Below are 14,403 nucleotides of genomic sequence, written 5' to 3'. Positions count from 1 at the left end.
GGCATTCGATTAAATTGCTGAGCAGAGAGGTTAAAACGGATAAAAGGAAGTCCTTCTTCACCCAAAGGGTGATTAACATGTGGAATTCACTGCCACAGGAGGTGGTGGCAGCTACAAGCATAGCCAGCTTCAAGAGGGGATTGGATAAAAATATGGAGCAGAGGTCCATCAGTGGCTTTTAGCCACAGTATATATGTGTGTGTGTGTGTGTGTATCACATATATTGGCCACTGTGTGACACAGAGTGTTGGACTGGATGGGCCATTGGCCTGATCCAACATGGCTTCTCTTATGTTCTCCCTTTGGAGTTCAATGATGCTTGCCACACCCGTGCTCCTGGCTCCACCCTCAAAATGTCCTGCGCCACCCCCAAAGTCCCCAGATATTTGACTTGGCAACCCTGGCTTGGGGAAGGCATTTCTCTCTTTAATTCACTCCTCCAAGCCAAGCCAGCCGGTGGCTTGGAGAATGCATTTAAAGTTGCTTTCTTTCCAACTCTCCCTCCTCCATCTTCCTCCCTTGCGGCTCTCAAACATGCTTGGCACAAGAAGAAGAGAGGGGCAGTCCCCTCCTGCCCCTTATCCAGCTGCCTGGATCCAACACCGGGGCCACCTCACCAAAGCCGGTTATCTTTGCAGGGAGTCCCACAGCTGGGCTCCCTGCGTTCTGCTTGATAAATACGGGGAGGAGGCCGGGGCACGCTGTTGTCAAGCAGAACAGCTGTTTGGCGTCAAAAACCTCCTAAGACGCTGCTGCCCTTGCAAGAGGCTTTATCTGCCGAGCCGGGGTCAAGGAAGGGTCCCTTCACTGGAGGCATGAGATATTCTGGTCTCAGAGTGCCACCCAAGCGGCAAGGGAGAAGCAGCCAGCCAGCCATGCCCTTGGCCCAGAGAGAGCCAGTTTGGTGTCGTGGTGAAGCGTGCGGACTCTTACCTGGGAGAACCCGGTTTGATTCCCCACTCCTCCACTCGCATCTGCTGGAACGGCCTTGGGTCAGCCATAGCTCTCGCAGAGCTGTCCTTGAAAGGGCAGCTGCTGTGAGTGCTCTCTCAGCCCCACACACCTCACAGGGTGTCTGTTGTGGAGGGGGGGGGAGTAAAGGAGATTGGCAGCAGCTCTGAAACTCTGAGATTCAGAGTATAGGGTGGGATATAAATCCAATATCATCTTCTTGTTCCTCATACACTGAAACCCAGGGAGTCAGCCCATCATGGAAGCGCTGGTATTGATGGGACCTGGGGATCCCCTGGAATTTCATTTCATTTCCAGACTACATAAATTTACTCTTTGAGAGGAAATAGATGCTTTGGAGGGTGGACTCTATGGAACTGTACCCCATTAAGGTCTCTGTCCTCCCCAGTTTCTGTCCCCACACCTCTAGCACAGGGGTGGCCAAACTGTGGCTTGGGAGGCGCACGAGGCTCTTTCGCACATATTGTGTGGCTCTTGAAGCCCCCACTGCCCTCATCGTCTGGCTTGAAGGCATTTCTCTCTTTCATTCACTCCCCCAAGCCAAGCCAGCTGGTGGTTGGAGAATGCATTTAAAGTTGATTTCTTTCCACCTCTCTCTCCCCATCTATTTTCCTTCCTTCCTTCCAAACATAAGAGGAGCCACGTTGGATCAGGCCAATGGCCCATCCAGTCCAACACTCTGTGTCACATAAGAACATAAGAGAAGCCCTGTTGGATCAGGCCAATGGCCCATCCAGTCCAACACTGTGTGTCACATAAGAACATAAGAGAAGCAATGTTGGATCAGGCCAGTGGCCCCTCCAGTCCAACACTCTGTGTCACATAAGAACATAAGAGAAGCCATGTTGGATCAGGCCAATGGCCCATCCAGTCCAACACTCTGCGTCACTTAAGAACATAAGAGAAGCCCTGTTGGATCAGGCCAGTGGCCCCTCCAGTCCAACACTCTGTGTCACATAAGAACATAAGAGAAGCCATGTTGGATCAGGCCAATGGCCCATCCAGTCCAACACTCTGCGTCACTTAAGAACATAAGAGAAGCCCTGTTGGATCAGGCCAATGGCCCATCCAGACCAACACTGTGTGTCACATAAGAACATAAGAGAAGCAATGTTGGATCAGGCCAGTGGCTCATCCAGTCCAACACTCTGTGTCACATAAGAACAGAAGAGAAGCCATGTTGGATCAGGCCAATGGCCCATCCAGTCCAACACTCTGGGTCACATAAGAAAAGCCATGTTGGATCAGGCCAGTGGCCCATCCAGTCCAACACTCGGTGTCACACAGTGGCCAAAACCCCCAAGTGACATCAAGAGGTCCACCGGTTGGGCTAGAAGCCCTTCCACTGTGGGCCCCCCAAGCACCAATAATACAGAGCATCACTTGCCCCAGACAGAGAGTTCCAATAATAGGCTGTGGCTAAGAGCCACGGATGGACCTCTGCTCCATATGCTTCTCCATTCTGCTCTTGAAGCTGTCTATACTTCTAGCAACCACCACCTCCTGTGGCAGTGAATTTCATATGTTAATCACCCTTTGGGTGAAGGACTTCCTTCCTTCCTTCCTTCCTTCCTTCCTTCCTTCCTTCCTTCCTTCCTTCCTTCCTTCCTTCCTTCCTTCCTTCCTCTCCCTTGAGGCTCTCAAACATCCGACATTTATTCGACGTGGCTCCTACATGAAGCAAGTTTGGCCACCCCAGCTCTAGCAGTTTCCTAGGCTGGATCTGGCAACGCTGCCTAGGGTTGCCAAGTCCCCTGCAGCCTCCAGCGGGGGGACTGTTTTTGCACGCACAGAGGTACCATAGAGTTTTCCCTCCCAAATGCCTAGAGCGTCTGGGAAAACCCCAGTTTCCCCTGGAAGCTCCTAGAGTGGTGCAGTGTTGCAGCGACGCCATTGCACCAGCGACATTGGCCCGGGAACTTGGCTGCTCTAACACTGCCCCATTCCCTGCTGGTTCCCAGGGGATACCTGGCAACCGTAGACAGCAAAAGGAGCAGGCCTGCTGGATGAGGCCAAAGGGCCATGTAGCAAATCTTCCAGCTCTCACAGAGGCTGCCCAGTCGCCTCCCGGAAGGCCACCAACAGGAAGTGAAGGCCACACACAGTGCTTTCCTTGCTTACCTCTCTGTAATTCTACGACGCACTGCCTCTGAGCCTGGAGGCTCCATTTATCTACGATGACTAAAAGCCATTGAATGATGAATTCTCCTGCTCATCTGTCTGGAGGGAGAGGCTGTGGCTAAGCGGCAGAACCTCTGCTCTATGAACGGAAGGTCCTAGGTTCAATTCCCGACGTCGCCAGTTAAAAGGACCAGGTAGGAGGCGATGGGAAAGACCTCAGCCTGAGACCCTGGAGAGCCATGAAGTGGGGCTGTGGCTCAGTGGTAGAGCCTCTGCTTGGCATGCAGAAGGTTCCAGGTTCAATTCCCGGCATCTCCAGTTAAAAGGGCCAGGTAGGAGACGATGGGAAAGACCTCAGCCTGAGACCCTGGAGAGCCATGAAGTGGGGCTGTGGCTCAGTGGTAGAGCCTCTGCTTGGCATGCAGAAGGTTCCAGGTTCAATTCCCGGCATCTCCAGTTGAAAGGATCAGACAGGAGGGGATGGGAAAGACCTCCACCTGAGACCCTGGAGAGCAATGAAGTGGGGCTGTGGCTCAGTGGTAGAGCATCTGCTTGCCATGCAGAAGGTCCCAGGTTCTATCCCCGGCATCTCCAGTTAAGAAGGACCAGGCAGGAGGTGATGGGAAAGACCTCAGGTTCTCAGGTCGGTGGTGGAAAACACCTGGAGACTTTGAAGGTAGAACTGGGAGAGGGCGGGGCTTAGGGAGGGGAGGGGCCTCAGCATGGTCCAGGGCCCTAGAGCCTGCCCTTCCAAGCAGCCATATTCTCCAAGAGGAGCTGATCTCTGCCAGCTGGAGATCAGTTGTAAAAGCAGGAGATCTCCAGGCCCCACATGGAGGTTACACAATAACAGCAGAACAACACTGTGTGTCAGTAATTACGCAAAGAACTACATTACCAATACTGTAAAGAGAAAGGTAGTCCCCTGTGCAAGCACCAGTCGTTTCTGACTCTGGGGTGACGTTGCTTTCACAACGTTTTCATGGCAGACTTTTTACGGGGTGGTTTGCCCTTGCCTTCCCCAGTCATCGACGCTTTCCCCCCGGCAAGCTTGGGACTCATTTGACCGACCTCGGAAGGATGGAAGGCTGAGTCAACCTGGAGCTGGCGACCTAAACCAGCTTCCGCTGGGACTGAACTCAGGTCGTGAGCAGAAGGCTCCGACTAAAGTACTGCAGCGTTTACCACTTTACTTCAACATTAATCTAAATGTGGTGAGCACTTTAAAGACTATGGAAGGCAAAGGTAGTCCCCTGTGCAAGCACCAGTCGTTTCCGACGCTGGGGTGACATCACATCACGACGTTTTCACAGCAGACTTTTTACAGGGTGGTTTGACATTGCTTTCCCCAGTCATCTACACTTTCCCCCCAGCAAGCTGCGTACTCATTTGACTGAACTAGAAAGGAGGGAAGAAGAAGAAGATGAATATATAGGATTTATATCCCGCCCTCCACACCAAAGAGTCTCAGAGAGGCTCACAATCTCCTTTACCTTCCCCCCTCCCCACAACAGGCACCCTGTGAGGTAGATGAAGATATTGGATTTATATCCCGCTCTCCACTCCGAAGAGTCTCAGAGTGGCTCACAGTCTCCTTTACCTTCCTCCCCCACAACAGACACCCTGTGAGGTGGATGGGGCTGAGAGGACTCTAACAGCAGCTGCCCTTTCAAGGACCACCTCTGCCAGAGCTCTGGCTGACCCAAGGCCATTCCAGCAGGTGCAAGTGGCGGAGTGGGGAATCAAACCCGGTTCTCCCAATTAAGAGTCCACACACTTAACCACTACACCAAACTGGCTCTCCACTGGGAAGGCTGAGTCAACCTCGAGCCGGCTACCTGAAAACCCAGCTTCCACCGGGGATCGAACTCAGGTCGCGACCAAAGCTTAGGACTGCAGTACTGCAGCTTTAACACTGCGTCATTCAATAAAGTCTCTGTAACTCCCTCTTCCAGCCCAACAAACTCAGTCATAAAAATCCCAACAATTCAACGTCTCTTAGGGAGTCAGATCTATAGTGAATCCAAATGAGGAATGAAGATATAATGTCGATGCTTACAAACATGGCAACGCGAAGGTGTGGCGACTTGTTCCCCAGTTTCATTCTTAGCATGTTTCGAGAGAAACTTCTTCCAGGCCACCATTCTTGGGTTGGAACCACCTAACATATGAACATATGAAGCTGCCTTCTACTGAATCAGACCCTCGGTCCATCAAAGTCAGTCTTGTCTACTCAGACTGGCAGCGGCTCTCCAGGGTGTCAAGCTGAGGTTTTTCACGCCTACTTGCCTGGACCCTTTTTTTTGTAGATGCCGGGGATTGAACCTGGGACCTTCTGCTTACCAAGCAGATGCTCTACCACTGAGCCACCGTCCCTCCCCAACTAGAACACATGAAGATATGAAGCTGCCTTCTACTGAATCAGACCCTGGGTCCATCAAAGTCAGTATTGTCTTCTCAGACTGGCAGCGACTCTCCAGGGTCTCAAGCTGAGGTTTTTCACACCTATTTGCCTGGACCCTTTTCAGTTGGAGATGCCAGGGATTGAACCTGGGACCTTCTGCTTACCAAGCAGTTGCTCTACCACTGCGCCACCGTCCCTCCCACTTCTCAACTATTCCGCATGCATGAGTCTCCTCAGCTGAGTCTTCTATTTCACATGCATGAGCAGTGTTCTCGCTAAGCTAAGTTAGCGTGAGCTAGCTCACAGATTCTTAGCCTCCAGCTCACACATTCCGGCCTTAGCTCAGGAGGGATGACCCAAGAACAAACTAATTTATGGAGTAGCTCGCAACTTTAATGCCAGTAGCTCACAAAGTAGAATTTTTGCTCACAAGACTCCATACCTTAGAGCAAGGGTGTCGAACTCATTTGTTAGGCGGACCGGATCTGACATAAATGAGATCTTGCCAGGCCACATGTGTACCTATTTAAGATGAGGTAACAGAGATGTAAACTTTATGAAGGACAAAGACATAAAGTAGTTCACAAAGTAGAATTTTTGCTCACAAGACTCTGCAGCTTAGAGGGAACATTGCGCGTGAAGCATGTGCATGAAACTGGTTGGCCCCTGTGTGAGACAGCAGGATGGACTAGATGGACCCTCCCTGGTCTGATCCAGCAGGGCTCTTCCGATGTTCTTATGAAGGTCTCGGCCTCTCTGCCCTGTTGTTGGCCCTCCAGAGGAAGTGGTTGGCCACTGTGTGAGAGAGTAGGCTGGACTAGAGGGACCCTCAGTAGTCTGATCCAGCAGGGCTCTTCTGATGTTCTTATGAAGGCCTCGGCCACTCTGCCCTGTTGTTGGCCCTCCAGAGGAACTGGTTGGCCCCTGTGTGAGACAGGAGGATGAACTAGATGGACCCTCACTGGTCTGATCCAGCAGGGCTCTTCTGATGTTCTTATACAAGCCTTGGCCTCTGTTCCCTGTTGTTGGCCCTCCAGAGGAACTGGCTGGCTACTGTGTGAGACAGGAGGCTGGACTAGATGGACACTCCCTGGTCTGATCCAGCAGGGCTCTTCTGATGTTCTTATGAAGGCCTCAGCCTCTCTGCCCTGTTGTTGGCCTTCCAGAGGAATTGGTTGGCCACTATGTGAGACAGAAAGCTCACTAGATGGACACTGGTCTGATCCAGCAGGGCTTTTCTGAGGTTAACATAAGAACATAAGAGAAGCCATGTTGGATCAGGCCAACGGCCCATCAAGTCCAACCCTCTGTGTCACACAGTGGCAAAGAAATGTTATATACACACATACACTGTGGCTAATAGCCACTGATGGACCTGTGCTCCATATTTTTATTTAAACCCCTCTTGAAGGTGGCTATACTTGTGGCCGCCACCACCTCCTGTGGCAGTGAATTCCACATGTTAATCACCCTTTGGGTGAAGAAGTACTTCCTTTTATCCGTTTTAACCTGTCTTCTCCAGGTTCTTCTCAGGGGAAGGCCTTGGCCTCTCTGCCCTGTTGTTGGCCCTTCAGATGAACTGGTTGGCCACTGTGAGAGACAGGAAGCTCACAAGATGGACCCTTACTGGTCTGATCCAGCAGGGCTTTTCTGAGGTTCTTCTCAGGGGAAGGCCTCGGCCTCTCTGCCCTCTTGTTGGCCCTCCAGAGGAACTGGCTGGCCACTGTGTGAGACTCAAAGGACCACTGGTCTGTTCCAGCAGGGCTCTTCTGAGGTTCTTCTCAGGGGAAGGCCTCGGCCTCTCTGCCCTGTTGTTGGCCCTTCAGAGGAACTGGTTGGCCACTGTGTGAGACAGAAAGCTCACTAGATAAATCCTCCCTGGTCTGACTCAGCAGGGCTCTTCTGAGGTTCTTCTCAGGAGGAGGCCTCGGCCTCTCTGCCCTGTTGTTCGCCCTTCAGAGGAACTGGTTGGCCACTGTGTGAGACAGGAAGCTCGCTAGATAAATCCTCCCTGGTCTGACTCAGCAGGGCTCTTCTGAGGTTCTTATCAGGGGAAGGCCTTGGCCTCTCTGCCCTGTTGTTAGCCCTCCAGAGGAACTGGCTGGCCACTGTGTGAGACTCAAAGGACCACTGGTCTGGGCCAGCAGGGCTCTTCTTAGGTTCTTAACCCTCAGCACAATGCAAGAAATCCACAGCTCCCTCGCCGCCCCTGCTGAATGCCCAGCGTATGTTAAGTGCCACCAAGTTGCTTTTGACTTATGGCGACCTTATGCATTAATATCCTCCAAAACGCCCCAACAGCAGCAGCCTTGCTCAGGTCTTGCGAACAGAGGGCCATGGGTTTCCTTGATGGAGACGATCCAACTCCTGTGGGGGTCTTCCTTTTTTCCTGCTTTCAACTTTTCCTAAGATGACTGTCTTTCCCAGAGAAAGCCAAAAAACATCCAGGATCCCTTGGCCAACACCTCAGAGAAGAAGACTGCAGATTTATACCCCACCCTTCTATCTGAATCAGAGTGGCTTACAATCTCCTATAGCTTTTTCCCCCACAACAGACACCCTGTGAGGTGGGTGGGGGTGAGAGAGCTCTGGCAGAAACTGCCCTTTCAAGGACAACTCCTGTGATAACTATGGCTGACCCAAGGCCATTCCAGCAGGTGCAAGTGGAGGAGTGGAGAATCAAACCCAGTTCTCCCAGATAAGAGACTACACACTTCACCAATACACCAAACTGGCTCTCAAGTAGAGGACCATAGATTTATACCCCACCCTTCTCTCTGAATTAGTCTCAGAGCAACTTACAATCTGCTTTATCTTCTTTCCCCACAACAGACACCCTGCGAGGTGGGTGGGGCTGAGAGAGCTCTGACAGAAGCTGCCCTTTCAAGGACAGCTCTGCGAGAACGATGGCTAACCCAAGGCCATTCCAGCAGCTGCAAGTGGAGGAGTGGGGAATAAAACCCAGTTCTCCCAGATAAGAGTCCACACACTTAACCACTACACCAAACTGGCTCTCTAAAGAAGAAAAAGATATTGAATTTATATCCCGCCCTCCACTCTGAATCTCACAGTGGAGTCTCTGAATCTCACTCTGAGTCTCAGAGCAGCTCACAATCTCCTTTATCTTCCTCCCTGCACAACAGGCACCCTGTGAGGTGGATGGGGCTGAGAGGACACTCACAGCAGCTGCCTTTTCAAGAACTATGGCTGATCCAAGGCCATTCCAGCAGCTGCAAGCGGAGGAGTGGGGAATCAAACCCGGTTCTCTGAGATAAGAGTCTGTACATGTAACCACTTCACCCAACTGGCTCTGGCAGCCAGCTGAAATTCTATTTTCTGTGGGACCTTCAACCTGCAGACTTCATAAGATCGGAGAAGTGAAAGTTTCCCAGAAGAGAATTCCCACCAATTCCGGGCCCAAGAACAACACCGAGAGGTTATAAAAATAAAAAGGCAGTGAAATGTTTTATTGACAGTTAATATCCAACGAGCAGTTAACACAGAAGTGGCGTAAGAGGGGGGGGGGGAGCTCGGTTTAGGCCAAACCATGAGCTATGCCAGTTGAAGTTTGCCAACTGGAACACCAGATGTGTCCTTTGGATCTTCAAAATGTCACTTGGGTTCAGGGGGGTAACCTTCACCTTCCATCCTGTTTACCTTCTCCTCTTTCCCCTGTCACATCCCTGGTGTATATTGTGCCTTCCCCCATCCCCACCAGCTACTTTTAAAGGGCCAAATTATACAAGCTCCAGCTCAAGAATTTCAGCATCGTACAGCTTAGCCCTTAATCGGAAAAGCAGATGTGTCAACTTAAGAGGAGGGCTGCGTTCAGAGGACCAAGGGATTTTAAATCCCGTAAGACTATCCCCCCCCCACAGAATTCTGGGAACCATAGTTCAGTGGAGGTGCTGAGAACAATCTGTCAGATATTCCCAAGGTCGAGATCAGTGTCTTCCCAGGATCCCTTGCAACCGGGCTGAGACAGAAAGAGGAATCGATGGTGCAGAAATGCCCCGACGCACAATACAAGAAGCCGCCCGTCTTCGTTTCTTCCTGCACAAATGGATCGATGCGCGGCTTGGACAAGAGCGTCCCGTGGAATTCTCCCACGCACGAGGCGCAGAACTGCCTGAGCGATGGCTGCCAGCCGCAAAGACTTCCGGAAACCCTCGTGGGAAACCAATGGAGGAAGAAAAATGGCAGCTGACGATTGAGGATTACACGTGATCCTTCTTCAACTGTCAGCACGGCCCTCAAAAATTGCCCTGGTCTGCAAGGCTTGTTCTTCCCCAGACAGCCGAAGCTCCAACGCCGAGCATAGCCTTTTCTATTAAGAACGAAACAAACAGAAGTCCCACCCAGCATGCGCATTTCCTTGACGCCATCAAAGGCTGGAGGAAGAGGCCGCTTCCCACTGCCGGAAGATCCGGAACACCTTACTGGATTTCACTGAGAGGCTCTATAGTGCGATGGAGAAAGAGAAGAACATCAGAGACTTCTGCACCCGTGTGCTGAAAGTGGCTACTTGGGATTTGGGTGTATTCCGGAGCTACTAGCGATAGTGACTAAAAAGGAACCTCCATGTTCAGGGACAGTCAGCCTGCTGGTGCCTTTCCTGGCACCTGCCAAAGTTTTGGGGCCAGGTAGGGTTTTTTTCCAACAAGGCTTCCAATTTGACTATTGGAGGTTTGATTGGCTGTGCAGGTTTTTTAAAAAAATGCTGCTTTGGCAGCAGCTGCCCCCACAGCACAAGGGTCTCCCCTGAGACCGAAGACGAGCTGGGACAGTCATTTCGTTGTTGGCTCTGCCTCCCGTGGCAGCCGTTTTGTGACTGACTCCACCTCCCACGGCAGCCCTTTTGTGCCTGGCTCCACCTCCCGCAGCAGGCCTTGTTGTGTCAGTTTGGGGACCAGGAATGGTTTTTTTCCAACAAGGCTTCCAATTTGACTATTGGAGGTTTGATTGGCTGTGTGGATTTTTAAAAAAAATGTTGCTTTGGCAGCAGCTATCCCCACAGCACAAGGGTCTTCCCTGAGACTGAAGGCGAGCTGGGACAGCCATTTCGTTGCTGGCTCCACCTCCTGCAACAGCCCTTTTATGGCTGGCTCCACCTCTCACGGCAGCCCTTTTGGGGCTGGCTCCACCTCCCACGGCAGCCCTTTTGGGGCTGGCTCCACCTCCCACGGCAGCCATTTTGTGCCTGGCTCCACCTCCCGTGGCATCCCTTTTGTGGCTAGCCCTGCCTCCCATGGCAGCCATTTGATGGCTGCGCCCACTGGGCCGTATCAGAATTCCAAATTGCACCTGGAGGCTCAGAGACCCCTGCTGTACAGTACCCATCATGCCCTGGGCCCTGGAAGAGGAGGAGTTCACACCTCAGATTCCATCTCCGCCAGCCTATCGGTCTGCTTGGAAGAGAGAAGGACCTTCAGGACCGCTTGCCAGCCAAGATCCACCTTCCTGGGCATCCCGTCTCCTTGGTCTTCGCTATTCCCAGAGGCTTCCATCTCCTTCGCCGGGTTGACCCAAGGACACCAGTCCCGGTGCTGGGAGACAGGGCTGAAGAAGCTCCGGGCACATGAATCCTGAGGAACGCAGTGTGGCATAGTGGTTAAGAGAAGTTTCCCCTCTAAGCTGAGTCAGCGGGAGCTAGCTCACAGATTTTTAGCCTCCAGCTCACACATTTTTGTCTTAGCACAGGAAAAATGGCCACAAAGCACAATAAGAAGAAGAGGCTCAGAGAGGCCTACAATCGCCTTCCCCTTCCTCCCCCACAACAAACACCCTGTGAGGTAGGTGGGGCTGAGAGGGCTCTAACAGCAGCTGCCCTTTCAAGCACAGACTCTCAGAGCGGCCTACAATCTCCTTTCCCTTCCTTCCCCACAACAGACACCCTGTGAGGCAGGTGGGGCTGAGAGGGCTCTCACAGCAGCTGCCCTTTCAAGGACAGACTCTCAGAGCGGCCTACAATCTCCTTTCCCTTCCTCGCCCACAACAGACACCCTGTGAGCCGGGTGGGGCTGAGAGGGCTCTCACAGCAGCTGCCCTTTCAAGGACAGTCTTAGACCAGCCTACAACCTCCTTTATCTTCCTCCCCCACAACAAACACCCTGTGAGATTGGTGGAACTGAGAGGGCTCTCACAGCAGCTGCCCTTTCAAGGACAGAGTCTCAGAGTGGCCTACAATCTCCTTTTCCTTCCTCCCCCACAACAAACACCCTGTGAGGTGGGTGGGGCTGAGAGGGCTCTCACAGCAGCTGCCCTTTCAAGGACAGAGTCTCAGAGCGGCCTACAATCTCCTTTCCCTTCCTCACCTACAACAGACACCCTGTGAGGTGGGTGGGGCTGAGAGGGCTCTCACAGCAGCTGCCCTTTCAAGGACAGAGTCTCAGGGCGGCCTACAATCTCCTTTTCCTTCCTCCCCCACAACAGACACCCTGTGAGGTGGGTGGGGCTGGAGAGGGCTCTCACAGCAGCTGCCCTTTCAAGGACAACCTCTGCCAGAGCTATAGCTGACCCAAGACCATTCCAGCAGCTGCAAGTGGAGGAGTGGGGAATCAAACCCGGTTCTCTCAGATAAGAGAACTCTGGCTGACCCAAGGCCATTCCAGCAGCTGGAAGTGGAGGAATGGGGAATCCAACCCGGTTCTCCCAGATAAGAGAGCTCTGGCTGACCCAAGGCCATTCCAGCATCTGCAAGTGGAGGAGTGGGGAATCAAACCCGGTTCTCCCAGAGAAGAGTCTGCACACTTAACCACTACACCAAACTGGCTCTCCTAATAACTGCAGTAGCCCACAACGTTAATGCTAGTAGCTCACAAAGTAGAATTTTTGCTCACAAGATTCTGCAGCTTAGAGGGAATATTGATCAAGAGTGCTGGACTAGTACTTGAGAGACCTGGGTTCAAATTTCCACTCGTGCCACAGAAGCCTGCTGGGTGAGCTCGGGCTGGGCATACTTACTCAACCTCAACTTACCTCTTGCTCGCCTGATCTCATCAGATCTTGGAAGCTAAGCAGAACCGGCCCTGGCTAGTGTTTGGAAAGGCAACCTCCCAGGAATACCAGGGCCGGGACGCAGGGGCAGGCAGTGGCAAACCACCTCTGAAACGTCTCTTGCCTTAAAAAAAAAACACTCATGTCTAGCTCACCACCTGCTGGTGAGTAATTTGAAAAGAGCAAGAATGTCTGGCTGCCGGACAATCTGAGGATCTCCTGGCTGCACGGCACACACGGCCATACGACAATAGTAATAACCTACCTCACAGGGTTGTTGTGGGGATAAAATGGAGGAGAGAAGCATAGAGTAAGCTGCTTTGGGTCTCTATTGCAGAGAAAAACAGCAAGTAAATAAATAAAGGAAGGAGGAGTGGTTTCTTGTCTATTTTTTTGCATTTTTTTTGGTATTCCTATGTCGTGTGTGTGTGTGCATGTATGCGCAGCTGGGAGTCATGGCAACCTCTGGTGACTGACCCCTTTTGAGGATGTTCAGAGAGATGGCTGAATAGAGCCTGCCCATGTCCCCCGGCACTGGTATTCCAGGTAATTGCCAGAGTCAGCCCTGCTTAACTTCTGAGACTGGGCTTGCCTGAGCTATCCAGATCAGAGCAAGAAGGAGCTGTTTCAAAGGGAGGAAGGACAGTCCCCCTCCACTTCATAATTCTTTGAGGACCACCCAACATGGGGAAAGGCTGTGGTTGAGGGGCAGAAGGACCAAGGCTTAAAGCGTGTCCCAGCTCAACAGTTACTGTGTGAGGGGCTTCCCATACTCAGAGCTAGGGAGAGAAGAAAAATAAAGTTCTGGCCTCACCGATGGACCTCCTGATGGCACCTGGATTTTTTGCCACTGTGTGACACAGAGTGTTGCACTGGAGGGGCCATTTGCCTGATCCAACATGGCTTCTCTTATGTTCTTCTGTGACACAGAGTGTTGCACTGGAGGGGCCATTTGCCTGATCCAACAGGGCTTCTCTTATGTTCTTATGTGACAAAGAGTGTTGGACTGGAGGGGCCACTGGCCTGATCCAACATGGCTTCTCTTATGTTCTTATGTGACACAGAGTGTTGGACTGGAGGGGCCATTGGCCTGATCCAACATGGCTTCTCTTACATTCTTATGTGACACAGAGTGTTGGACTGGAGGGGCCATTGGCCTGATCCAAAATGGCATCTCTTATGTTCTTATGTGACACAGAGTGTTGGACTGGGTGGGTCATTGGCCTGATCCAACATGGCTTCTCTTATGTTCTTATGTGACAGTGTTGGACTGGATGGGCCATTGGCCTCATCCAACATGGCTTCTCTTACATTCTTGTGTGACACAGAGTGTTGGACTGGAGGGGCCACTGGCCTGATCCAAAATGGCATCTCTTATGTTCTTATGTGACACAGAGTGTTGGACTGGATGGGCCATTGGCCTGATCCTACATGGCTTCTCTTACATTCTTATGTGACACAGAGTGTTTGACTGGAGGGGCCATTGGCTTGATTCAACATGCCTTCTCTTATGTTCTTCTGTGACACAGAGTGTTGGACTGGAGGGGCCATTGGCCTGATCGAACATGGCTTCTCTTATGTTCTCATGTGACACAGAGTGCTGGATGGAGGGGCCACTGGCCTTATCCAACATGGCTTCTCTTATGTTCTTATGTGACACAGAGTGTTGGACTGGATGGGCCATTGGCCTGATCCTACATGGCTTCTCTTACATTCTTATGTGACACAGAGTGTTTGACTGGAGGGGCCATTGGCTTGATTCAACATGCCTTCTCTTATGTTCTTCTGTGACACAGAGTGTTGGACTGGAGGGGCCATTGGCCTGATCGAACATGGCTTCTCTTATGTTCTCATGTGACACAGAGTGCTGGATGGAGGGGCCACTGGCCTTATCCAACATGGCTTCTCTT

The 14,403-nt window shown here is 51.9% G+C and overlaps 1 protein-coding gene and 1 non-coding gene across 2 annotated transcripts in view; one reads left to right on the top strand and one right to left on the bottom strand.

The window, feature by feature from the left end:
- Positions 1-3,615: 3,615 nt before the first annotated feature.
- Positions 3,616-3,687, top strand: TRNAG-GCC (transfer RNA glycine (anticodon GCC)). Its single transcript has one exon. It is a non-coding gene; the product is annotated as a tRNA-Gly (tRNA).
- A 5,250-nt stretch (positions 3,688-8,937) lies between these two features.
- Positions 8,938-14,403, bottom strand: part of ZC3HC1 (zinc finger C3HC-type containing 1) — a 39,476-nt gene continuing 34,010 nt past the window's right edge. Inside the window, exons 9-10 of the mRNA XM_060246027.1 lie at positions 10,873-11,082; positions 8,938-9,956 (exon numbers count right to left, since the gene is read on the bottom strand). Coding sequence (XP_060102010.1) covers positions 9,882-9,956; positions 10,873-11,082 — 285 coding nt within the window. The 3' untranslated portion in view covers positions 8,938-9,881. The remainder of the gene's footprint in view (positions 9,957-10,872; positions 11,083-14,403) is intronic.

The sequence above is a fragment of the Heteronotia binoei genome, chromosome 8 (assembly GCF_032191835.1).
Source record: "Heteronotia binoei isolate CCM8104 ecotype False Entrance Well chromosome 8, APGP_CSIRO_Hbin_v1, whole genome shotgun sequence".
Lineage (NCBI taxonomy): Eukaryota > Metazoa > Chordata > Lepidosauria > Squamata > Gekkonidae > Heteronotia > Heteronotia binoei.
This window is presented reverse-complemented; position numbering and strand designations above follow the sequence as displayed.